The 26,328-nt window shown below is 37.6% G+C and overlaps 1 protein-coding gene across 1 annotated transcript in view; it reads left to right on the forward strand.

Moving 5' to 3' along the window:
- The window catches only part of LOC102223200 (glucagon receptor), a 40,532-nt gene extending 14,486 nt beyond the window's left edge, over positions 1 to 26,046 (forward strand). The window contains exons 2-14 of the mRNA XM_014469689.2: positions 11,642 to 11,797; positions 13,152 to 13,248; positions 14,204 to 14,311; positions 14,434 to 14,528; positions 14,821 to 14,915; positions 15,271 to 15,448; positions 16,534 to 16,693; positions 16,772 to 16,832; positions 17,255 to 17,324; positions 20,158 to 20,246; positions 20,329 to 20,473; positions 22,021 to 22,062; positions 22,158 to 26,046. Coding sequence (XP_014325175.1) covers positions 11,744 to 11,797; positions 13,152 to 13,248; positions 14,204 to 14,311; positions 14,434 to 14,528; positions 14,821 to 14,915; positions 15,271 to 15,448; positions 16,534 to 16,693; positions 16,772 to 16,832; positions 17,255 to 17,324; positions 20,158 to 20,246; positions 20,329 to 20,473; positions 22,021 to 22,062; positions 22,158 to 22,520 — 1,557 coding nt within the window. The 5' untranslated portion in view covers positions 11,642 to 11,743 and the 3' untranslated portion in view covers positions 22,521 to 26,046. The remainder of the gene's footprint in view (positions 1 to 11,641; positions 11,798 to 13,151; positions 13,249 to 14,203; positions 14,312 to 14,433; positions 14,529 to 14,820; positions 14,916 to 15,270; positions 15,449 to 16,533; positions 16,694 to 16,771; positions 16,833 to 17,254; positions 17,325 to 20,157; positions 20,247 to 20,328; positions 20,474 to 22,020; positions 22,063 to 22,157) is intronic.
- Positions 26,047 to 26,328: the final 282 nt, after the last annotated feature.

Here is a 26,328-nt window from a genome sequence, read left to right on the forward strand (position 1 = left end):
TGGAAATAAAGCTCACGAGGGACTCATTTTATTTCTTGTTGTCAATAATAATTACATTAATAAAGTGTCATTAAATGATTAAACTATTTTCATGATATTTTTGAAATGAAAGTTCACTACGAGTGATTCCTCCCTGTTAGAAGCCCACAGGTGAGATTTTTATTCACGCTGTTGAACGGGGATCCGGTTGTGTTGTGGGTGTTGATTTTCATATACCTGCCAGTGTAATAGTTTTCACCAGATAAATCAAACCCTAAAGCTTCATGATTTACTCCATCTGAAATTTGTAACAGCAAAGCAGCAACATTTCTAGCAGTTAAAATGATCTATTATTTTATATAATCTAATATATAAAATAATCAGTCTTTTTATACTCGGTGCATCTTGTAAAAAACAAACAAAAAAAATTCATAGTTGTGCCGTTAAAACACTTGTAAAAAGAAATTTAGTTTTTACCATATTAAAAGATTTTCAAGCATGAAATATCAAAACATCTTCTAATAGTGCTTTGTCTGTGTTGAATCTACAGAGAACAACTTACAGGACATATTCACTTTAGCAGAATGAATTATTTTGTACTTGCACCTTGTCTGAGGGGAAACTTAGATTTCCAAAGTGGACATTTTCAACTCAGCTTTAGGTAAATCTATTTAGATCAGAGAAACAAAGAAGCTTATTATTGCTGTTTAGAACCACTGCATCAGTAGTTTGTTATAAGTCTGTCAACATGTAACTTTTTACTTGGCTTAAAAGGTATTTGCACATTTGGATGTCAAACTTCCCAGACTGCAAAGTGGCCTAGTTGTGCTTTCAGACCACATGGAGTTTGTATGCGCCTCCTGTGAATGCGTGGGTTCTCTCATAGTACAAAAACAGGCACTTTAGGTCAACTGGATTCTCAAAATTGCCCTAATGACCACTGGAGATGGGCACCATTGACAATACAGTTGTCATTGTGTGGATGGAAGTGAAACTTTTTCCATTTTTAGGTCCAAAAAAATCAACTTGACCACTTCCAAAGTCCAAATTTTGAGTTGAGAAGTCAGGATCTCACCAAACTTGATGTCAAAAATCCTTATGAAATGTCATGTTGGGACATTTTTTCACCCCAGATGCCCTTCCTGAAGCAAATCCTCTCTGATTACTGCCGGGAAGGAAATGGTCTGAACTTATACAGCTCAAAGCGCTTTACACAAGAACTACTTTCACCGATATGCAGATAACTTGGGGCTAATTTCCTTGCCCATCAACATGTGACAGAAAAAAGCTGGAATCAAACCAATAACCTTTGGTAATTATATGCACCCCAATGAACCAGCTGAACACATTAATAAGGTGCAAAAGACTACCACGAACCTAATGGTTAATGACAAAAGGAAATGGCACGATCCTCGTTCTTAAAGGTAGCAAGGTCCTAAATTAGTCATCGAATCATTTGCATAACTCCTGTAATTTCTCATTTGTTTTGAGATTTATTAATTTTTACCTGTTTGTTTTGTTTAGTGCAAAATGTTGAGCTTGAGATGGTGTCAAAGATTAACAGCACATACCCATACATATTTCTATTTTAAAAAGCAACAGTTTTGTTTTTTGATTAAACTCAATACTATGCATCCAAACTGTCAAATATTTAATTTGGACAGCAGTTGAGTATTTTTTATTTGCTTCACACACTTATCTAAATTAATAAATCATGAATATATCTGTCCTTAACAGAGAGAACATAACTCCATCAGATCGAGTTGAGTTGTTGCAGGAAATTTCTGCCAGCTGGATAAATTCAATATTGGTTCAGTGTCTTTAGGGTATTTGTAGCATGAAGAATGCCAGCCTTGTATTCTCTGTTACTGTAGTGATTCAATTAGCATACTTTGTAAAAGACTTGCTCGAAGCTTCTCTTGGGAATCTACAGTATCCCCGAGCTATAATTTTTGTACAAATGAGGATCTGTTTTGATAAAAGTGAAAAGACAGAAGAAGCATGTGAGTTTATTCTGCTGCACCGTCTTTTTTTCCCCTACCTTCTGCTTTAACTTGGTTTCCTCATCTGACAGCTTTCACTCAGACATGAACCCAAAGTTTAACTGAGCCTTTGCTGGGGCTGTTCATGCAGCAGAATAGCCGCTCCTCAGACATTGCAACCCAACCCCGCGGTTCTGCTTTGCATCCTTATAATAAACGGCACGGCCTTTTGGAGCAGCAACTTTTCCTTCATAAGTGATGGATGTTCTTCCTCTTTTAAGCCGAACAGCCTGACTAAATACGGTTTCAGATATTCGGTGTATCTACGTCTGGGGTCAGAAATGTTCCACGACTCTACCACCTTATAAGACGTACCTCCCTAATGTGTGATAAAATCCAGGCTGATGGCAGAGTGACAGAGCAGTGCAGCAGAGCTCAGGGGATTACTGAGCATAAACACTTGCTGCCAGCATCCATAGGAGAGCAACATGCAACAGATGTTCGTGGGAATAGAGTAGCAAATGGATGCTTTTGTATCTCGACTACTTATCCCATAAATAGCTCAGGGACCATGAGAAATTGGTATTTTTTGAGCTAGATACTGATTAAATATCATGCAACTCAAATCACTTCCAATAAGGTGTTTTTTTTTTTAAAATCTTTTGTGTCTTTCTTATTATCTACACACGTTGTACATTTTGTCCCTTCGCCTCCTGTCAGCTTTATAGTTAGCTTAGATTTTTTTTTTCAATCCTGCTTGTCGAATATAAAGTCCTCGCATGGTGTAGTTTGAGCTGCTTTCTTGCATTAAGGATGATGCCAAATTTATGACCAAATGTTTATTGATCATAATCAGGACACAAAGTACTTTGCAGATCTGCTTTGTGACTCTGCCAGGTTTGTTTTTACATTTCCTTCTCAACAAAAGCTATTTTTATATCCCAGTTGGGATATCTACATCAAACTTGCATGGTTAATTTTTAAAGTTTGGCACTTGTTTATTCCTCTTGCCCCTAAATAAGTAGATTTCCCACTGGGCTTAATTAGGCAGTTTTATCTTATCAGCGAAGTTATATACAGCATTCCTTTACACAGTTGAGCAACAAAACAAATATTTATTTCCACAGCTAATTTTGTCTTTTGCATCAGAATACAAAATGATCAGTGTGTTAAGTTTATCAATCTTTCAAATAAAGTCTGTTACCACAACACCGATATTCTCGCTGTTCCATTTTGGCAGAGATAATGCTTTCAGTAAATGCCGCCGTCAAGATGTTTTGTATTCACAGACGGCACAAAGTTTGACTCGTCCCTCTGACTTCCCGGTGTTGACAGGTGACATTGCAGAGCTCGCTTTCTGCTCGCTCGTTTGTTTATGCCAAATCTAAATTCAACTGGTGCAAGTGTCACTGAGTGAGTTATTACTGCGATAAGTCCAGTTTATTCCCATGAGACAAATATGAAATGGTAGATTAATTTTGCAGCATAAGGTGCAATTTCTTTTTGGCTGACATAGCTCGCTGGCTGGCATAGAAGCTGGATTCATTCATTCAGCGACTTTTGAGTTGCTGGAAACTGAATTTAATCAAGCAGTATTGTGTATCTCTCTTCCCTGAATATGCCATTTGAGAGCATTTATTCATAACCTGTCAATGTTCTTTAATTTAAAGAAAGAAAATCAAACAGTCTTCAGAGTTACACTATACCTTAGGTGATGTATAGCAAGTCTGAATTTAAAACTCGGCAGAAAAACCACTCACATAAATACTATAGGTTTAGTACTATAAATGTCAAGATTCAAGTCTAAATCAAAACTATTAATACCCTTGGAAGAATTTAATTTAAAATAAGTTTAATTAAACAAAAAAGTTTCATTTCTTTGGACAGGAGATAAGAAAACTATAATCATTCTGTTTCTATTTACATTTTATATTTAAGAATGGCATACCAGAAATGACTTACAGCCCTCAAGAATCAGTGGAAACATTTTTATCAGCATTACAGAAACCAAACCCTTCCTGTAATTGCTGACAAGCATTTTTTTTCCAACTAGGATTTTGCATGTTTCCACTGGAATTATGAGGATTTATCTATGCTGATGAGCTCCAAGTCTTCTGTGATTGGAAGAAAAAAAAAACAATAGAAAGACAAAATTATTTGTTTAGTTTGACTATTTTCTTGATTCCAACAAATTCATTGTGCACCCTCCCTCAGACTTGTGACTTTGTAAACCATGGCACGCAGATTTAAACAGGAGTTTGAAAACAAGGTTAATTTCTTCTTTAAACTGTCAAGTAATTCTGAAAAAAAGAAATCCTTTGGGTGCGATTGCAACTCATTCTGCAACAAAGTAGAAAAATATTCCGCTGTCAAACAACACTCAATGTTAATAAACAAGATTATGCATTTTATTAGTCATCCCCAGATAAACCATGGGCTCAAATGAGATCGCCATGACCGATTATGTAAACCGTTTGGTTACGGCATTAAAACTTCTGTCAGCGTTTGGGTTCAGCCAAATCATTTGCAAAAACACAGGAAACCATGAAGGACGATGAACTTGGCACCCAATGATTGAAGGTTTCCAACAGGGGCTGTTGTTTGCAAAAAAAAAATTGGTCCAAGTGTAAGAATGAAAGCAGCAACAAAGCCCTTCCTACACAAAGTCCCACACAGAAAAGCCTCACCCTCACTCACACGCGCAACACATGGAGACCTAAGTGCTAACATGTCCGTTTGTCATTGTTTTCCACCTACTTTCATCAGATGCGACCTCTGAATGGGAAACGTTTGTCACTAAACTCGCGCAATCAGGGGTTACGGTTGCTGCGCGTGTATCATCAAAGATGTGTCACAACACGAACTGTGCTCCCACATTGTAACAGGGTCAGTGACAAACTGAGATGTTCAGAGCTTTAGCTCAGCAGCCGTAATCAGAGCTCCGCTTTTTTCAAATTGCTTTCGAGCGCAACAATACCTCCTCCTCTCACCGTTTCCCTCATGCTGTACTGCACAATAGAGTCCTGTCATTCTGTTATGTCATTCTTTTGTAAATGTGGGACATTTTAAAGAATGGATTAGCAGCTCGCGGGGAGGACAAAATGTAAAATGTGGAGTTTGTTTAAATGTCTGTGTGAGAGGTGGAGGCTGAGCCAAACCTTGACACGTTTTCCAAACACAGATGTCAGAGAGCGAGCGGGCGGCATCGTATCCTCTAACACATCCAACAAGCCTAAAGCAAGTTTACAGATGGATCAAGCCTGGCTATGAACATCTGAAGCATAGTGACTTGTAGTGCCAAGTATTATTTTAAAAACTGCCTAGAAACGGTGTGTGACCATTCAAATATCTGGATTCTGTCAGTCACAGGCTGGAGGTTTTAAAAAAAAATGTTATTCTCTCAATGAAACATTTACTTTCTTTTGTTTAATATAGCTCCACAGTGTTGTTTTAAAATTTGTCTTCTTGTGTTACCTTTTTTATTTTTTTTTAGCCGTACCTTTAGAGATGAGGTGAAAACATTTTTAACATTACATCACAACTATTTTAGATAGAAGCTTGGGGGGAAAAATATTTAAATAGCAACACCTTAGTTTTTTAAGACACAAGGTGACAATAACCAAAGCCTTAAAGTATAAGTTAATGGCTCAGAGAGATTCACGTCACAAGAACAGTGTCTTTTGTGCAACTGTTTGAATTTTTCTTTTAAGTCCCACCTACTTGGGCAAGACAAATATGCATAATTAATAGTTCTCAGAGGAGATTTTGGTGTGAAATAATTGAAAGATTAGTACAAACATAAATCATGCTAAAGGATTTGTTGTTGTTTGTTTTTTATTCCATTTTTAAAAAGTCTAAGTGCTGTTACCGGTTTTAAAAAATGTTGGCATAGTTGTACTTTGAAAACATGTGTGCTGCCACTCTATTGCATGTCTCCAGCATCACTTTTCTGTAAATTTCACAGTGTAATATTCACAAACGGGTCACAGGAAAAGCCACATAAGCTCTTCGTCTCTCACACACCATTTATACCACACATATGCTCAGCTGCTGCAGCAGTAATATCATCAAGCAGCGCAGTGAAAATGCGCTGTCTGTGTTAATATTGATGCATCTTGCTCTGCAAACTCAAAGTTCTATTACCATCTGGCCAGTTGAGATTTTCCATCAATGCTTCTTTATTTCCTTGAATCTGTAAACTAACACATTTTCCCATTTATTACTAAATGTGGAAAGACATTAAACAGTGTACCAGCAGATTTATTTAGTATTTATTTAGCTGGTGTCTAAAAGTTTAAGAGCTACAGCTGTAGTACGATTTGGCTTTCTGTTTTGCTGCATCTATTGTCATTTCTTTTTGTCCATGTTGTGTCTCGTTAACCCAATCCTGCAACTGATGTTGTTTTGCTACATTGTTTCCTCATCATTTAGTGATACAGAATTATTCAAATAGTTTAGTTTGTTTTAATGTGACCTGAGTTTGTATTTCTCTGATTTTTCACCCTATTATCAGATATACGGGCCTTTTTGTGGTGTATTATTTTATTTTATTTTATTTTATTTTTTCTTGTATAAAATAAAGTTGGAAAATACAACAACTGTTGTTTCAGGTTGTCAAACAACGATACTGTGGATAAACAGCTAAAAACAGATAAATAGTTGGTTTGGTTCCTAATAACATGCTAAGTTTTCATGTGATTTTAATATGTTTTATGCAAACACTGACATGCACAGCCTACTTTTATTTTAATTTTTTTATCAGTCTTTGATTATATGAAGACAAGCCACGCTCCATGTCTACCTTCTAGTGACTGCACAGCAGTCCATAAAGGCATACTTCTTAATTTATTTTTAGACATTTCAATGCGACAGGTTGCTCTCCGGGTGCACTCAGCTGCAGCATTTTAGTCTTGTGCTGCAGTTTAATGAATATTTGATAGTACGTGGTTCAGTGAAGCAGGGCAGGAACGCTACTTGTCAGGACGCATTTGTTGACTCACAGTGATCTAAACTGTAACTTTGCCATTAATGACCTTCTGGAGATGTCGCATCTAGCGTTCCCCTGCGAAAGACTTTGACACTCCAGTCAGCACTACGCCTGCTCACTCAATATGCAGTTGTCGGTGTTGGATTTTTTTAGGCATATATGCAAAATCCCTACACTTCCTGTTGAAGAAAGGTAGAGAGTTAACAGAATTTCAAATGTGCCTCCAGATGAGCAATGCTTGTGTAATCACGGTAAAGGTTGAATGGGCAGAAGTGACACTAGAGGAGCAAGTTTATTGTATGATCTGTTGCTGCTGGCCTAAAAAAAAACTAGGTAGTCAGAGTTTGTTGTTTCCCTCTTTGTGTTGGTAGAGGCAAACAATGTTGTCTTGACTCAAATCGTCAAGAGAACATTTTCTGGCCCTGCCAAAAAATATGCGGCTGTCTTAATAAAGACTTTTTGCAGTTCAGAGGGCCAAAGTGTGCTTGAGTGAGAAAATTAACACAATTCTACACTTTAACATGTACACTGAACATTGAAGGGGCAAAAAATATTTTTAGCATAAAATTAGGCTCCAAGATATCTAGATTTCAGCCCGAAGGTTGAATTTTGTTGTGCACTGATGCGACACAAAAACATCTGATTTGATGTGGAATGTCAAACAATCACAACATTCATAGCTGCTCAGTTTTCAGCCAGCCATAAAAGATTGCCTCAACTGCTGCAACCAAGTTGTAAGCACATGTTCCAGCATGATGCCTTGTTCATTCTGAACTCTGCTTCACCCTCCTATGCATTTCACCATCTGCTTCCCTGAGGTATGAGGCCTACCGGGCTTCGCCCTGGGTAATAACTTCATGTGAGTTGCGCTGCAGTTTTTAGGATAATCGGCACTATTTCCTTTTACGGTATTTTAAAATTATTTTCCGCTATTTCAGAGTGTGAACCAAAGCCCTGGAAGATGAAAAGTGCAGGACGTCTCTGCATCGAGTCTTGTACCTTGTTTTGAAAAGTGGATGATAGATTGAAGATCACAGGCACATCTCCAGGCTGGGTGGTTGTTGTTTTTTCAAAGAGGTTTGTTTTTAGTCCTTGCTTCTCCCCTCTGCACAACATTCAACCATGCATACTCTCCTTTTGTAATGTTATTTGCTAGACAGCACAATGAAAGGCAAGTACTCTCCAACAAACAACAGTAATTGTTAGTGGCCATTGTATTAAGCCATTCAACATCCACTTGAGCACAGAGCGATTTAAAAAAAACAAACGCTTTTTTAGACGGTTGGGGCATGTGCGTCATCCAAGCCTGATTTTAAGAGTATTTTCCCCACAAATGTAAATAAATTTGCACACAAGTGTAATTTAGACAAGGAGTGGGGTACGGTTTTTGTTTAGCAGACAAAAGCTGAGGATAAGATGATTTGGTAACATGTTTTTGGCTGAAATAGCCTCAGGAAACACACCCAAACGACTCCAAGAGGTCAGCTCTGCCTCTGCCTTCACAGCCCCTCAGCTGTCCTCCAACCTGAAATCAAGATGTGCAGAAGTAACAGAAAAAGCTCGGGGATATTTGCTGTAACCTAGAGTTAGTGATGCTAAACAAAATGTTTCCTGATGGACCTGGAAATATCTTCGGGTGCTGTGTGGCGGACCATAGCGGCAGCAGCTCTACCATGCTATTAAAACAGCCAGACTTACAAGCCTTATTAGCCTCACACCTTGGCGCTCATTAGTCCTACCTCAGCTCTCACTACATGTGCCATGTGGCCCTAATTATCCTGCAGTGAAGACACCCAAACACGTCCAGTCTTCTGGATAACAGACACAGTTTGTCTTTAAAAAAATCTTTGCAACTTTAGCAATATTGTCTATTACAAGCAACGCTGCTTTTACCTTCAGCTTCACATATGAGCCAGTATGAGATCTTTACATTATGATTTTTACTTTTTTTTTATATTGGTAGCACTGTATTCAAATGAGCATTATAAACACATTCATATCTTATTGCTTTTGTTTTAAAGAAAAGCAACAATTAGTCATTTTGCTGTTAAAATAATATGACTAATTAAAGTTGTAATATTATTAGCTTGTGTTATCCTTTTGATTTTGATATTCAAACATTTAGCGGTGTGTGACTGGATGCTTCATACAGCCAGAGGAAACTGCAGTCTCTCCAGCATGTTTTCAGAAATCATCTCCCTGAAAGAATATTAAACCGAGAAATGGCCCGACAGAAGATTTCAGTGGTTTTCGAAGCATAACTTATTAAAACCTCAGTGTATCATGAAACAGGCCCAAGCATAATCAGCAGTGGTGGAAGTGATGCAGACATAAAGCAAATCAAAGCCTTAAATGATCAGGTTTGTAGTAAAATCCCTGTAGAGATTTTCTCCAAGGAGAGATACCGTAAATTTTAAATAATATTCTATATCACGGTCATTACTCCTGCTCAACTTTTTAAAAAGCTGCCTGTGAACATAGTAATGTGATCAGAGGCCAGGATGGAACAGCTTCTTTTTTTTTCTCTCCCCCACACTTTGCCAAAACCCGATCTCTCTGTTTCCCTTCCTTTCGTAATCTCTCCTGTGGGGATCACTTTCGTTAATCATTGTGTGTCTTTAGTACTAAGTTGCACAACGTGGTGCAAGACGGGTAGCTGGGGAAAATTTATCTCTGAATCTGTTACCTTCTGGGGGAGAGGGTGTGTTTTGGTGTGTGTGGGCGTGTGTGTGTGCGTGGGCGTGCGTATGTGTGTGAAGATGGAAAGTCAGAAAGCATTCTATGTAGTTATTCAACGAGGAACGGGATGATCTCTGATTCTTCTGTGGCTGAAATGATTAATCGGAATAATTGTTGAATCTGTTATTGAAATAATCATCGACTAATTCAGTAGTTTGATCGTTAATCAGAGTAGACGGACTCAAAAGAAAGGACATTTAATGAAAGAACAACATGCAGTAATTAAGCCAAAACTGTACAAAAATAAATACATTTTATTTATTTATTTATTTATTTATTTATTTGGTGAAAGCTAAATCTCCTAGTAAGCACCTTTTGCTATCCAATTTTGAATTGGTTAATACATAAGTAATGAACAGATTATAATTACACTGTATTGATGCTAAGTTAAGGAGAAAGAGTTGAGCTTTTCACATTTTGGTGTTTACAGTATTTTTACCTTCTGATGCAACCTTTGCTTCAAATTATGAAATGCAATAAAATGTTTATTTTCTTATTTCAAAAATGAATTTAATTATCTGTTTGTTTGCATCTTTTAATGTATTTGTAACATTACATGAAAAACAGTTAAGTGGTAGAATGAAAAATCTGCAGAATGTGCCACTTTTTTTTATCCAATTGATCAATTAATTGTCAGGAAAATTTATAAATAATTGATTTTTAAAATAATTGTGACAGCCCATGCAATGGGATACAATGGGTTGCAGGATGAAACCCAAATGACATCTGGCTAATCTCTGGTAAAACGTAATATTTCACAACGTATAGAGCTTTCAGATGCAGTCGCTCAGACCACAGAGTGTGGCTCATAATAAGTTGTTTTCATAATACTGGCTTTTGCTCAACCTCAAATTGTTGCAGAAACATTTTATAAACAAAGGTTGCTGACCACATTATATCTGATTGCGTGAAAATGTGCAAGAGTCTACGTTCTTATATCTACAGTACCAATCCTGTCCTGATGTCAAGCCAGACAACAGTAGCTTTAAGAAAATACTACAATCCTTCTGTGCTGCTGCGAATGCATCCAGCGGTTATTACACTGCACAGCCCATTTAGAAAGTTGGTTTCTTTGGTTTAGATTTAATTGTATTTGACTTCCAGCTAGTGCAGCAAAAGGTGGCTAGAACATTCCAGCTGCAGTTTGAGGCAATATTTCAGAGCATTGTTGACAGCTTACAACGCAGAGTGACAGTGTTGAATATGGGCTTTCTGGACTCCATGCATCACAACTTGTCCATCTGTCATGACACACTGCTCTTATCTGTTGAAAAAATACCTGCCAGTAAGCTAAACACATCAGCATGACCCCGTCCTCTAATGCGCCACAGAACTGGAACAGAATGGAATTTGAAACGTTTTAGCCAAAAATGTTTCTATGGTCAAGGTGTTTTTTGCAGAAACGTTTCAGATTTCGTTCCGTTCTCCGGCTTCGCTCGAGTCCGTTGGGAGCTGGAGGTGATCGATGGCCAGGTGAGTGACCTCTGGCACACACTGAGAAACGCTCAACCAAACACTGATCGGTTTTAACGAGAAAGTGCAGCCAACTGCGAGTCACTGAGTGAGTGCAGCTCCTCTCTGCTGTGACCGTCTCTCTCTGATAGAAGTAGCAGCAGTTCCTGGAGGCTTTCGACCTTGTACTTAATGTCCTGAGGAACTTGGTGCTTTATTCAGTTGCCAAGCTTTGCTTTTTTTAAACAAAGACTGAATTAGGACTTATCATGCTCTCAGTGGATGCCCTTTCTTCTCCAAATTAGCCTGTTTAGATAAACATAGATTTCAGTTATGTTTTTTTTTTTTATTTGCCAGCCTTCTAAATCTGGGAAAATTGCACTGGTGTAGACACGACCCAACCTTTTCCTGTTTTGGTCATCTTGTTATGTAGGGCTAATATGAGTCAAGTTAATGTGTTTTCAATGAGCTTTGATGGATTGTGTGTCTCTGTGTCCCTCAGGCTGTGTGGCGCGTGTAGATAAGCCTCTTATGAGGTGAAAATCCCTCCCCATCCTGCAGTATCCCCTCCCAGCACCACCAGCAGCTGTCTAGTGAATAAGGGATGTCACGGCTGTTCCTCTTTTTGGCAGTCCTCATTGTCTCGTGCAGCATCCAGGTAGGTCACAGAAGTAGCTCTTTGGCATAAACCAAAGCTTCTCTAACGTTTTCAGGCTGAGGACCACTTAACCCATTTAACAAACACTCACGGACCACCTAGCTTAAACTTTAGTGACACATCTAAATATGTACAACCATACAGTACATGCAAATATTAGCCTCTTAAAGTACTTATTGTCGTTTTCTTTGCTCATACATGCTGGATTTGGTAAATGTGAAGGGCTATGACAAAGCCACAAATTGTTTCAGAATTACAGATTCTGTAATCCAATGATGCCAAACACATGGAAATAAAACAAAATAAGTTGTTCTTTACTTCCCAGTCTATTTGTAATTTAAAAGCACAATTTAAGAAAACAAAAATGCTATTCGACACCATTAATTGTAAAATTATCCACCAATTTCTATTCTATAGGACAATGTATAAAGAGGATAGAGATCAAATAATATTGTAATTTACATTTAAACAAAAATAGATTCCCTACTTTTCTCTGAAAGCACTGTAAGGTTTTTAAGCACTTCTCCAATGACCTTTCAGCTTTAGCAACAAGCTTCAAATCTTTAACATTGGAAAGCCTCTGTGCCATCATCCTTATCTTTAGCTCCGTCTATATTTTCTTTATTGGACTCTGAGATCATCCAGAGTGTGAAACTGTTTGCTTTTTTAGTAGGATTTTGTACTGTGGCCATTCTTTAATCGTCTTCATAAGATTTACAAAACAACTACAACAAAAATCAGTGTCTTCAGTCAGAGGCTTCTTTTGAATCACTGTAATACAGACTGCTACAGGAGATCTTTCCTGCTCACAGCGATAAGTATCTACAAGAACTTTGAAGATTTAGATAAGTTACAATAACATTCAGTTTCCCTTTGGGATTGATGGAGCATTTTTTGCGCCCGATGCCTTTTCACATACTAAACAAATCTTTTACACAAGTCTAACATGTAAAAAACAATAACAGAACACTCAAGCTCTTACTTTTGACATTGTGCCACATGGATCTATAATCATATGTTGCTAAAATGACACAAGACTGAATCAAAGCTAAATGTTTTTTGTTTTTTTTTTTCCTTTCTAGCAGCAGAAATGGAATTATTTGTAAAAAAAAAAAAAAAAAACTTTAGGAGGAACATGACATTACAAAAAGTAATTGTTTACATATTGTACATAAACTTTATCTACAGTCAAATTCATATATTATAATTTACTAACATGTTTTTGTTGGAACTATGTTTTTTAACTGTTTAATTGAACTGTTTACTTGGTCTGATCACAGCATCCACAGGTAGCAGATCTTTAGGACATCACTGCACCTTTTTATTGAATTTTCTCCTGTGTGTGTCTAATCAGATGTCTCCTGCTGCTACCCTGGATAAACTGAAGGATGACTGGAAACGGTATAGGACAGAATGTGAATACAACAACAGTCAATACCCGCCCAGCAGTGGTGAGCTTTAGATATTGGGTCTATTTTTCATTTTTTTTTATTTTCATTCCTGGCTTATTGTTACTGCAGAACTTTCAGAGAAAAAAATTGTAGGAAAGTCAGTTTTTGCCTTGTGTCACAAACAATTAAGAGTAGGTCTGCACCAGTTCCACCTTTGGAAGTTAAAGATGACATGAATCACATAATGTCGAATCAAGAAATTTGTGAAATGCCAGGTGTGGATGAGTTATGGTCTCTAAACACATGAAAACAGAGAACATACACAACATTTACCTCTCCACTTAATCACCATTATGTTTATTTTGTTATTTTTGACTTGTGTTTTGTTTTATTTGAGTCAAATACTATCAGTTTGACCAAAGTTGTGTGATCTAGTGATTCAGTTAAGATTCAAAAAGACTTGAAACTTACCTTTTGTGCAACTGAGCAAAAAAAAAAGATGGTAGGATTTAAGAACAGCCAGTGTATTTTCTGTCAAACTACATGTGAGCTCTGGATTAGAAGTAAGAAGAAGAAGAAGAAGAAAGAAAGTCTTCAACAATTAGGTAAATTTAGCTCTTCAGGTGCATTACTCCCCGTTAGAAAGTTCTGCCTCATCTTTTAAAACAAGCTGCTTCCCACACTTTATACAAAATTGTACCTCTCAGCTCTCCAACACGGCAGCTCTCACATAACATCCCTGCTGTTCCATTAGTGTGAGAGCAGCTAAGCAGCTATAGAGAACATAGGATACATTACTTTGTCCCCCAGAGCTTCCAGCGGTCTATAGTCTCACAATCATGACTGATGTCCACTGATGAGAGACATAATGACACAGAAAGGGTGACTTTAAGAAGAAAGACCACAATGTTCCAGATAATAACTTCCAGTAGACATTACTTCAAAGACCGTTTTGAAACTTAAAGAGTCAAAAACGAGCATCTAAGGGCGGTATTAATATTGTTTTTACCCTCAGGTCTTGTGTGCAACAGGACGTTTGACGACTATGCCTGCTGGCCTGACGGATTCCCCAACACCACCGTCAGTGTGGAGTGCCCGTGGTATTTGCCATGGTACCATAAAGGTCAGCGTTTTAAATATGTTGTCTGAAAGAAACTGATAATATCTATTAGAAACAGACAGCTGTCTGTGATGATGAGATTTTTTGTTTACAGTCCGTGTTTGTGTGTGTGTTTTTGCACATAGTTCAACACGGCATGGTATATCAGGACTGTGATGCCAATGGCCAGTGGGTGACTAAGTACAATACCACTGAGTGTGAAATCCATAGTACAAACCAGGTGAGGAAAATATGTAAATATAATAAATATAATTATTTTAAGAGGTACAAGGATAACACAAATATTATATAAGCAGAATGACAATTTTACTGACACATTAAATTATTTTTAATGCGTTAATTGTTAAGTGAAAGGTGGCTTAAATACTAAAAACTTTTGAATATCAGGGGATTGCAAAGATTAAATGAAAAATATATTGAAAATAGTACTTACAAAATACCAAAATAAGAAAGTAAGTTATTGCAACACTGTGCTAAACTCTTGACGTGTTTCTTTATTCATTGTTTTGCAGATTTATTATAGATGTATCTGGATCATGTACACAGTGGGTTATTCCTTGTCCTTGGTGGCGCTAGTACTGGCTCTTGGTATTCTTATATTTTTCAGGTACTATTTATTATCAGAAGAAATTTCTTGTCATTTTTCCTTTACAATGAAGATTAATCACTAAAAAGAGAATCAGTCAACTTTAAACCAGCTGACTGATTTTTTTGAAGCACAACATTGTCATCAGTATCTTACCTGACATGGACAGTAATATTACATGACTGTTTATTTGTGGAAAAAAACCCAACAAATAGTTTGATAGCAGTCTCCTGCAGGTAAGATACTGACTGCTGACACAAATTCCAGGAAAGAACCACAGTTTAACAAAAACCAAACTATTTCTCTAAACAAGTATTTTTGAGAAATCCAAAGCAGGTCAGCCTTAAGCCCGTCTTGTTTGTTTTGTTTTTGTCAGAAAACTTCACTGCATGAGGAACAACATCCACATGAACCTGTTTGCTTCCTTCATCCTGCGAGCCCTTTCGGTCCTAATCAAAGATGCTCTGCTGGAGGCCAACTTCACATCGCAAAAGATCAGCGGAGACAGGGACCAGGGGTTCCCCAGTGAATCAATACCCCCAGTGGAGCTGCTGGTAAGGATGGAAGAGTACTGCGAAGAAAACTGTTCCATAGTTCAAAGTTCAGGATTCATAAAAACACAGACAATCTTTTCAGGAGGTTAATTATGTGATTTTCTGAATTATTTCTCCCATATTTGCTTTTGTATCTCTTTATGACTTCAATTCTGTGCAATGAACTTATTCTCTGTCTACCTTAGTAAGATATTTAATCATCTGACAATGAAGGTTTTTACTGAAATGAAAAACAGGTGGGGCTAATTACTAGATGGAGAACAGCTGAGAAGGAGCAGAAACCTAGAAAACAAAAATCACATAAAAGGTGGGAAACTGAGAAATAGGTGAAGTAGCAAAAACAGAAAGGAAATGGGACGCAGTGCACAAAAAAAGAACCAGACGGCCAAATTAAAACATGAACTGAGATCTACAAAGAAACATTACATACAGTAAAATATGTAACAATATATACAGGATCAAAAATCCACAGAGAAATATGTAAAAGGAGTCCAAACAAAGTAGTCAATAATAAGTCAGATTGCAGCAAAATAAAACTTTTTGCTGATATTACAAGAATATATGATGTTAGGTGATGCAAAACAAACCTTTGTTGCAGCGGCTGCCTTAAAGTTCTATTGGTTGGTTTGTGATTCTCACTTGGAGGAAGCTTTAATCTGAGATTCTGCCTGACAATCAAAACAAATGCTCTCATTTGAAATGGACACCTGCAGGGGGAACGTAAACATTCCTGACCTCATTCAGCCAAAAGTGAGTCAAAAGTTAGTCAGTTGCCACGGTTCCTCTGCTGAAGATGTGCAACTTCGTCACAAATGTCTTGTCAGGTCATGTCAAAACTCAGTAGCTTTAAGATAGTAATACAAGCTCATTATTTACAAAAGAAAGACTATACTTTCCACTGTGTGCTGAGCTGTGTGACACAGCTGGCTGTTAAAGCCGCTGCTTTTGTGGAATCCGATCGCCTTTGGCACAACGCCTGAATCCCGCTGCCAGAAGGAGATCCCATCTGCAGCGGCTCTGATCCGACCACGTTCAGCTGAAAATGCATGTGTAGTTTTGTGAAACTTCCCTCTGCTCTCTTGCAGACCACAGTTAGCTGTCGCACTGCCGTGGTGATGATGCAGTACAGCATCATGGCCAACAGTTACTGGCTGCTGGTGGAAGGCATCTACCTCCACAACCTGCTGGTCATTACCGTGTTCACGGAGAGGAACTACTTCAAAATCTACCTGTGCATTGGTTGGGGTGAGCTGGCCTATTCTGGATACGAGGATGTGTGTCTGCAAGTTCAGCATATAATCTGTTGTTTTTGTTTTTTTACAGGAACACCATTAATATTCCTTGTTCCTTGGGCAGTCTCTAAATATTTATATGAAAATAAAGAGTAAGTATTTCTTCTTCTTTTACTTTTAGTTTTGAAAGCAGTATTTTTATGTGACCGTGTTAAGATGTTTTCAAAAGGTGGTTTGTTGAACTCTAAATGTGGGATTAAAATTTACAGCAGCTTGTTGTTGCTCTGAGGAGAAATTAAATTATCTCATGGTCAGGAGTTAAAACATTAAAATGTCAGAAATATTTTACTTTCATCGTCAAGCCCCTCTTGCGCGCTGCTTAGCGGTAAACGGAGGGACAGGAATTTCACAGCCACACTTTCTAAATGCTGAGAAAATATCTTGTCTGCCAACACGAGACTCAGATGCAAATCTCAGAACAAAGAAGCTATAAATTACAGAGCAAATGTCAAAGAAGCATGTAAGAAATGTCCTGTAGTTGCTTCAATTTCCTTCAATGAGTTTCTGTTTTCAGGTGCTGGGAGCAAAACACCGACATGAATATCTGGTGGATAATCCGAGCGCCGATACTGCTTGGCGTTGTGGTAATTTTCTGCAACATCCATTTTTCATTTCTAATTCTTTTTTTGTTCAAATTCAGCACAAATGTAATCCCAAGAAAACTCCAAATGCACGACTGGCATCTTGCCTTTCCACTTGACTGCATAGTGTTTTTGTCAAATGGTACCCCATGCAATATTAAAACCAGCTCATTTATTTATGAAGTGAGAAAGGTTGGCTGTGCTTCAGATCTAACGTCTGGGACGCATGTTAGGCCTCCCAGGGTTCTGGGTCAAACAAATACAATTATCATGCATTTTGTTCAGATCGTGTGCTTTGTGAGGATCAGTTCAGAGCGTTTATGTTGCTCCAATCGGTCATGCCGCCAGACATCCTGGCATTTTCCATGCATTAATCGTCCTGCTAAGTGGCCTGTATCCCGCAGGAATTCCTGTGTCAGAGTTGTTTGTAGGAATGGCGGGGCTGGTCCTCATTCCAGAGTTTCCCTCGTTATTCTGATCCCACCGTTTTTTTTTGTTCTTGTTTTGTTTTTTCAAACTCCGCATCAGAGCAGGAAAAGCCGAAACACTTCCAGAATTGGCAGACTACCAACGAAAAATGTTTAACTTACTTACTTATCCAAAACTGTGTCCTAAAAACCCATTATCAATTACTCAGGTCACATCTTAAATATTCAAAAAAAAAACTTTTTTTTTTAAAAACATTTTAGCTTTCATATTGCTCTGAACAGATAGAGATTAGAGTCATGCGTCCAAATTAAGTCCAGCATACTTTCCTAATTTAATCCTCGCAGAATGAACATGTTAAAGGTCACATCCTAATGCATGTTCATCAGAAAAGCGCCGACTGTTTCTTAAAAAATGCCAGCTGACATGGAAGATGTTCCAGTGATTAATTGTTTTACATCTAATCTGCATGTGTTGGTCAGAGACAGATTCAGTTTGACAAGAAACTTCAGTTTTTTTATTTAGTTGTTATAAAAATGAGCTGCAGTTGCTGCTTGCGTGCTAACCAGATATTCTCTTCTATAATTTCAGAGTATTTGAAACCAAATCCTTTTTTCTTAGAGGCATTTATTAGGAGCTAAGAATCTGTGATTGTTTTGAACATGATTGTTTAATTAAATGTTCCCATTTGCCCTGCACAAAGTAAGCTAGGTAAAATAATAAGAACTGTGTTTTCATAGAAAGGGCAGAAGCTTTAAAGTATTTGGACCAGATTGTTAGAAGTTACATAAGAAGCAGTTGTTTACTTGCAGTGGATAAATAACCCTTAAGATTTGAATATGTTGTCCTTGATAATCGACCTAATTTCAGAAAATGTAATGCCTATCTGTAGTCTTTTTCCCTTGGTTGATTTCTTTTCAAGCTTAATCCACTAATCAAATTTTTACAACATTAACATAACCAGTAAAAAATTTTTATTTTGGCGATAGTGATTCACTGGCAATAATCGCCAGGCGACTGGAATCAATCAATCATCAGAGTGGTTCTTTTCTCTTTTGAAAACCTTTGCAGTCTTTACCACAGCTTTTTGTTTCAAGGTTGTTATTTAAGTATAAATCCAGCTGTTCTCCCAAGGCCTCAGAGGTTTTCTAAAGAACATTAGGGAACAAAAATGCATCACAAAGAGCTGGGATCACAGCAGAGAGGTCGGGAATGAAGTGGTGGAGAAGTTTAATCTTCAGAAATCTTTGTGGGCAATGTTCAATCCATCATCTGAAAATGAAAAAGGAATGCTACAGCCACAAACCTGCCACGACATGGTTGCTCAGCTAAACTAAATAGCCTGGCAAGGAGCGCATTAATCAGAGAAATGGCTAGAAGCACAATGTTGTCTCTGGAGGAGCTCCAGAGATTCACAGTGCAGGTAGGAGACTCTGCTGACTGGAATCACACTAATCTTTATATAAATATAAATGAATATAAAAGCACAGCACACTTTTCAGATTGTCTGTTTTTTATTACATCAATAAAAAAACACTGAAGTGTGTGATAGTAACATGAAAAATGTGGAAAGAGTTAAAGTGTGTGAAGAGTTTCGCAAAGCACTCTTTAAGCCCAAGCCATCACTCTGCCTCTAGAGATATATGCAATGATGATGCATCATTCAGATTTGAGTGAATCAAGTTTTTTTTTTCTTCCTTTCACATCGTCTTACAGGCGGTAGAGTTCCAACAAAGTTGTGTAATATATTGTTTTAATCTGGAGGATTTATTCCTGATGCTTATTTATGTTTTGACTTTTCAAGGGAAACTTAAGCATTTGCTCTTGAGAAATCATCTATCTGTATTCATCATCAAATTTAGCAATATTCCTTCAGCAGAGCTTTTCACTTGGTTGGATGTTGCATAACGACTTTCCTAGCTTACAACAGGCATCTTTGGATCATCCACAAACGTTACCTTCAGTGGAAGCCCAAGTCGCCTCATTTTGCTAACTACAATGTTTATATTTATTTGTCATTGCACAACAGAAAATTGGATAACTCTTGAATCAGAAAGACTAAGAGACTTGGCTTTTACCACCAAGCAGGGTCTTCATCTGCTGGGGTCGGTGGCAAGACGATTTTGGTAAAACACTTCTAAAGTTTGCAAGATTCGTTGAGCTCATAGAAACTTGTAAGCTATAAAAAGCAATGCAGGGTTAAGTTATTATTTGAAAAACAAAAGAAATGGCTGAGTCCCTGAAAAAGAATAGCCTGTAAAGAAGAAAAGGTCCTATAATTTTACAATATTTCCAAGGGGCAAAACAACTTCAGGAAGCAACAAATATTTTGCAACTTTCTTTTTACACGTTTCATTATGTTTATAACCCATTTTTGCCGTTTTTGACAATATCTCTTGTCTTTTCACAGATCAACTTTATTATCTTTATACATATCATCAAAATTCTTGTCTCAAAACTTCGAGCACACCAGATGAGATACACAGATTATAAAGTCAGGTAAGTTTAGGTAATTAAATCGATCCTTTTAATTATTGTTTCTTATTTGGAACTTAGCTTATGTTCTTTTTCTACATCTCAGGTTGGCAAAATCAACTTTAACACTGATTCCTCTTCTGGGTATCCATCAGATTGTCTTCATCTTCCTACCTGAGGAGACCACCAACAAGAGCTTGCATTTACGTCTCACTAAGCTCTTTATTGACCTCTTTTTCTCCTCCTTCCAGGTTGGAGCATGATTTTAAGAACAAACACATTTATTTTACACGCCTTAGTCAAGTCATTTATGAAGCGATAGCAGAAAGAATAAAGAGTTTTTAAGAGATTAAACTGCTGTAGTGGTGGGGAAGAAGTCCTGTAAAAAGTCAGTGTCAGGAGGCAATGCGTTAAAAATAATCTAATCTGCCAATTGATGAGCCAAATAAACCACATAGGAGGGAAGATTGTGTAAAAGAGAATCTTCTGAGTAAAAAAAAAAAACATAGGTGCGCCTTTCCTCAAACTACAGATGACCCTCAAATACATGAACTCATTGTAGCTCACCGATTATTACTAAGCTGATAAAAAACTAACTATCCATTTTGTCGTTATTTTTTTATTTCTTATGCATTTGTTTCGCTCCGTGTTCATAAATAATCAATGTGCCTCGTCTGATCAACCCTTCCCAGCTGTGTCCGTCCTCGTTGTGACACAACAGCTGTGTTGTTTTCCCCCGTAAAATACTCGGAGAAAATTTGTCACAGATATCCCGGATAAGCGTATGTGTGCTGTAGGGAAAATAACGAAAGAACGAAGTAAAGAGAGATGATGAACAAGATGTGGAAGATTACAGTTGAGCCCAAATATTATTCATACCTCAAGCATATTTAGGTTTGAAATATGTTTTAATTTTGACAACATGCTCCCTCTGAGTGGAAGCAATACGAATGTTTTGGGTTGGCACGGCCTGAGCCTCGACTTGAAACTCATGGAGAAACTTTGGTGGGAGCTAAAGATTAGTGTGATGGCGAGGAGGCCCTCCAGCCTCAAAGAGTTGGAGCTCAAAAAGCAAAGATAAATAATCAAAACGCCAGTGGAAACATGCAAAACATGCATTTACCACTGTAATGCCAATGCAGATGTTTCTGTTGATTATAGAGCAATTTTTGTCAAAACTAATGTAAAATAGGAATAAAATCAGATTGAAGAAACACTTTTACCCCTCTCACATTTTTGTTTTTAATATCTTTTGAGAGAAGCCTCGAATTTTCTGTCAGAAACTTCTTGGTTAAATGAGAGAAACTTTAATATTAATCAGTCAAAGGTGTGAATAGTTTTAGGGCTTAACTGTAGGTCTTGGTTATGGTACTTTTTGCCCCCCCAAAAAAACAAAATGCACGGAATTTTCTTTGTGCTGCTGCAGGGAAAAATAAAATGCTGTATTGCATGTGCATAGAACCAATAGATAACATGTATTTAACAATCTTAATTTGTCTATTTTAACTTGTTTGTGTTTAACTTGTCCATTCTCTTATCATTATTGCTTGCCATTTGTATATTATGCAGTACTCTGTTTGCCTTTGGTTATTTTAAAGTGCCTTATAAATAAAGATTTCATGGCACGGTAAGAGGTGTAACTAATACCCCTCTATCTAATGCTGCCTTGGGCAACTAGCCATATTGCTCATCACTGGTCATAATTGTGTGGATGAAAAATCTGTGAAAGGATATTCCTTTGGTCTCAAAAAGTGTTACATTGGTATAAGTTTTGGATAAATATCCGTTGTCTTCTCAGGGTCTCCTGGTGGCGATCTTGTACTGTTTTGTCAACAAAGAAGTGAGTTTCCTGAGCTACATTAAATGTTTCCAATCTCTGATTTTTTATGTTGTCACATTTCTTAACCTCTCCTTTAACATTTGTAATTTCCGTAGGTGCAATCTGAGATTCTGAAGAAGTGGAAGCGCTGGAAGCTAGGGAGGAACATCGAGGAGGAATATCGCCACACCTACAGCAATTCCAACAACACTAAGACGGCCAGCCTGCTGAACCACATCCCTCGGCTTCCCCACCTCCCAGACATCGCCAAATCTTCTGGCCCGGTCTGCCGTCCCGAAGAGCAAACGTGGCTCGTGGCTTGCTGCCACAACGGGATGGTCCACGGCAAGGAGACGGAAAACTCCAGCTCGCAGCAGAACGAAGGAACCAGCAACTGCACCCTTGTGGAGGACATCAACCAGTCAGGGAAGATGCAGTGTTATGAGGTTCAGAGAGAGAATGTTGAGAGCCACCTTTAAAAGAAACAAGGAGAAAGGACTTTCGGAAGGAAGTTAGACGGCTTTGAGCTCTGATGGAGCTCTGACTGAAAGCCCTACTTGGGTTTTGAAGCGGTGTGCCGACTGATTCACTTGTGGGACCAGTCGTCAGTCATCAGTGTCACCGGGAGACGCAGCGGCTCTCAGCCCTGTAATATGACAGCAGTATGGCAGACATCCAGACCAGGATGCTCAGTGTGCTGTGAGTCTTGTGAATGGATGTTTTGTCATTTTAATTATATGAAGCTGCTGCCTGTTGAACAATTTTACAAACAATATCAACAAAACACAAATAACTACAATAGAAATACAAAAAAAAAACCCAAAAAACACACCAAGTCCTGGCGTGAGTCTTTGCTTCAGTGTTTGGCATATGACAAATGTGTGTTTTGTGGTACAACAAACTGGATATTGGACTGCGCACACAATAAACAAGACCAAATGACACGGAACAAGAAGGACAGAAGGGATTGCTTTTTGTACTCTATATGCTCTGCTCTGGTGCGTGTATGTTGCTATCTTGTTCATACTGATTTTAATGAAACTGTACAGAGAAAGGAAGAAAAAAAAACATTCTGGTGACTTCACAGTGAAGTAACCACAGTTATTGTGGATGGGAAAAAGGCAGCTGCTCCCCCCAGGTCCTACCTGGCATAGAAAAACAAATAAGACTGAGGTGTAAAGAACTAAATGAATAACATTGCTTTTCTTTTGGTATTGCTGAGTGTTACAGTTTTATATTGGTCACAGTTGTGAAAGTATTAATACCCCTTTTTCACATTTTGTTGCATTACAAAAACACAAATTTCAATGGATTTTGTTGGAATTTTATGTAAAAGACAATCAGAAAGAAGCACATTACTGGCAAACTAAAGACAGAATATTTAAGGTTTTTATTTTTGTTTTAAAAATATTAATCTGAAGAGTGGTACGCATTTATAGCCATGCCACTGTCATAATATTTTAGCTACTCTAAGATGTTCTTCCAGCATTGCCCTTTAGAAATATTCCTTTAGATGCTCCGCTTTGCTGTAACAATCAAATCTGACTTGCTTCAGTGTTTCTCTGAAAGAAAAGCATCCCCACAGCATTAAGCTACTCCCACCATTTGGAAGGTCCGTTCAGGATATTAAGTGTTAGTTTTCAGGTACATAGTGACATCAAGAGCTTTGATTCACCTCAGAATTGAAGTCATCGTCATGTTGCCGGGTCCAGTTCTTGTTGAGCTATAATTTGTTCAAGAACTAGTTGAGACATGGTTCAATTCATGATAGGTGAGCAGTGGTCAGGTCAAGTTTCATATCTTTCTTAAAATGTTGTCAAAATACCTCAGATTTAGATGAATCTGTTTAAAGAATATAATTCCTATATAAGTCCTAGTCTTTGTCTGTTGCTTAGAGAGCAAGTATTTCCTTCTTGTACACTTATCATTGAAGTTATCTCTGATTGTTTAGTTTATTTTTGATACTTTTTTTAGCATCCTGTTTTCTGCCTTCAGGGTGGACTGTGATAAGTAGAGTTATGTGTTCTGGCAGTTGTTTTAAATATCCTCCATGTATAGACTGTTTTCTGTAAAGTGGAATGGCTTATTTTGTTCTTTTGAGACTTCTTTAAATTCAGTATAATATTCATAAGAGCCTACAATATTCATTTTAAAGGTTGCAGACAGCTCTTTAGACCCAACCATGGTGTTCAACTCTCAGTTCAGCGATCGAAAGCACACCTAGCTAAATGTCTGAGATTTAAAAAATACAAGCTGCCTTCAAAACTCTGGCTAAGTGCGATAAGCTTATGTGTACATTTAGTTTTTTAAAACTGGAATTTATGTGGGGCGTCCTAATTTATTTCTCAATACATTGATGATTGTTATTAACATTTTGCAGAAAAATTCAATGGATGGATGTTTCTAAAGGCGACTTTGCACTGGATTTTATTTATGGGTATCAGAAACTAAGGAGAATGAAGATGCATAACACAAACTTCAGATTTTTTTTAATTCGCAAAATTAAAAGACAACATGTCTCATCAACAATTTTGGTTGATTTGCCACATAAAATATCAATAAACAGATTGAAGTTTGTGCTTTTAATATGACAAAATGTAAATAAAAAAAAAAAAAAACTAGTCAAAGGGGTAAGACTTTTTGCAAGGCACCTTAAACTGTATGTAGAAAAAGTGCCAACCATGTGCCGCTATAATCAATGCAAAAACAAGCCAACAAACAACCAAGTGAAGCCACATTTCCATCACTTCATAATGGATCAGTGTTACTCAGTGTGACCCAGCACCTCCAAAACAGTGTGTGTTTGCAGTATTACATTGCCAGTTTAGCAGATATGTAGAGCTATAACTACCAACGTATGAGAATCATTCACAAAGTATTAACGTATGCCATAAAGTGACATCAAATACCGTACAAATGTGAGTCAGAAGGTGCTAGTGGTTACAGGCGCCATATTTCTCCATGGACAGTGTTTACCATGCAACCACATCCTGAAAGTAGAACAAAGCTTCTCCAGTTAGCTTTTAGATGCTAATGTTAGCGGTACAGTTGCTTGTAGATAAAAAGCAATGACCACCTACAGAGCATTAATCAAGCTTTGAGTTCCTAGCAGATCTGCGTGAGCTATGTAACATGATTTTTGTGTGAATGACTATTTGCATGGTGTTAATTTATAACAGCTAAATGTTATATGCACATATGTGAGAGTTTAGATGCATAATTTAGCCTTCTTGTGAATGTGTGTTTATACAGGGTAGGAGTACTTTTGACGTTATTATTCCAGATATGTGGATGTATTACACTAAGAGGAAATACATCCGCAGCCAAAAGGATGCTGAAGAAAAACAGGAGCACAGAGGTTAATGGCCGTTACAAATCAGTCAAACTCTGGCATTACGCAGAACAGGACCACAGGACCTTCCCAGAATTCATGCCAATATAGTTTGTAAAGAAGAAAGAGCTCTGGCCTTTATTTCAAAGCCCTGATGGACCTCAGAGCAAATTTGAGCACTACAGCAACATTTCTGTTGTGTCAGATAATTGTTCTGCTCCCAGCCAGTTTCTACCGTTGAGTGGGTAGGAAAAAAATGCAGGCAGAAGCTATTTTCCATCAGCCGAGGGTTTTCACAGAGCAAGTAGACATCCAATAATTGAGCTGGGAGCACGGTGCTCACGCAGGTGCTGCAGAAGTGGAAGGAAATGCTTGCACACTCAAAACAAATGAGTGATGACTGGTTTCGGCAAAACAGATGTATATTGCTATTTTCATTTCAAAGTAAAATCTGTATTTTAACAAACTCTGACTTGTCGGACTGACTCCTCTTCGTCTGAATGTATTGTTGGAAAGGCTCAAATCAATATGTTTCTTTACTCTTCTAGTCACGGTGGTTACGTAAAGTATGAACAGGTCAGTGGAAGCTGACCACATTCAGGTGTAAACAGTCTGTCATATATTGTATTATATCTGTGCAAGTGGTCAAAGAATAAAATTTTATGTATGTGAAATATGAATTTACCTCACTAAGTATTTTGTATCATTAGATGCTTAAGACATTAAAGAAAAGAGAAAGCATATGCTGATTAAATTGATATGTTCTTTGGTGACAGTGTTTTGACTGATGAAGAAGTAGACCTTGCTAAAAAATTAAGTATTGATTTGTCGTCTGGTCCAGCTCCCGGTATAAAAGCCAGACCAATTAATAATTTTGTGATCAACTCTTTTTTTTTTGGTTTTCTGTTTAGTTTTTTTCACAATATTTCAAGTTGCCCCATATGTTGCCTCAAACT

This window comes from Xiphophorus maculatus, chromosome 16, assembly GCF_002775205.1.
Source record: "Xiphophorus maculatus strain JP 163 A chromosome 16, X_maculatus-5.0-male, whole genome shotgun sequence".
Classification (NCBI taxonomy): domain Eukaryota; kingdom Metazoa; phylum Chordata; class Actinopteri; order Cyprinodontiformes; family Poeciliidae; genus Xiphophorus; species Xiphophorus maculatus.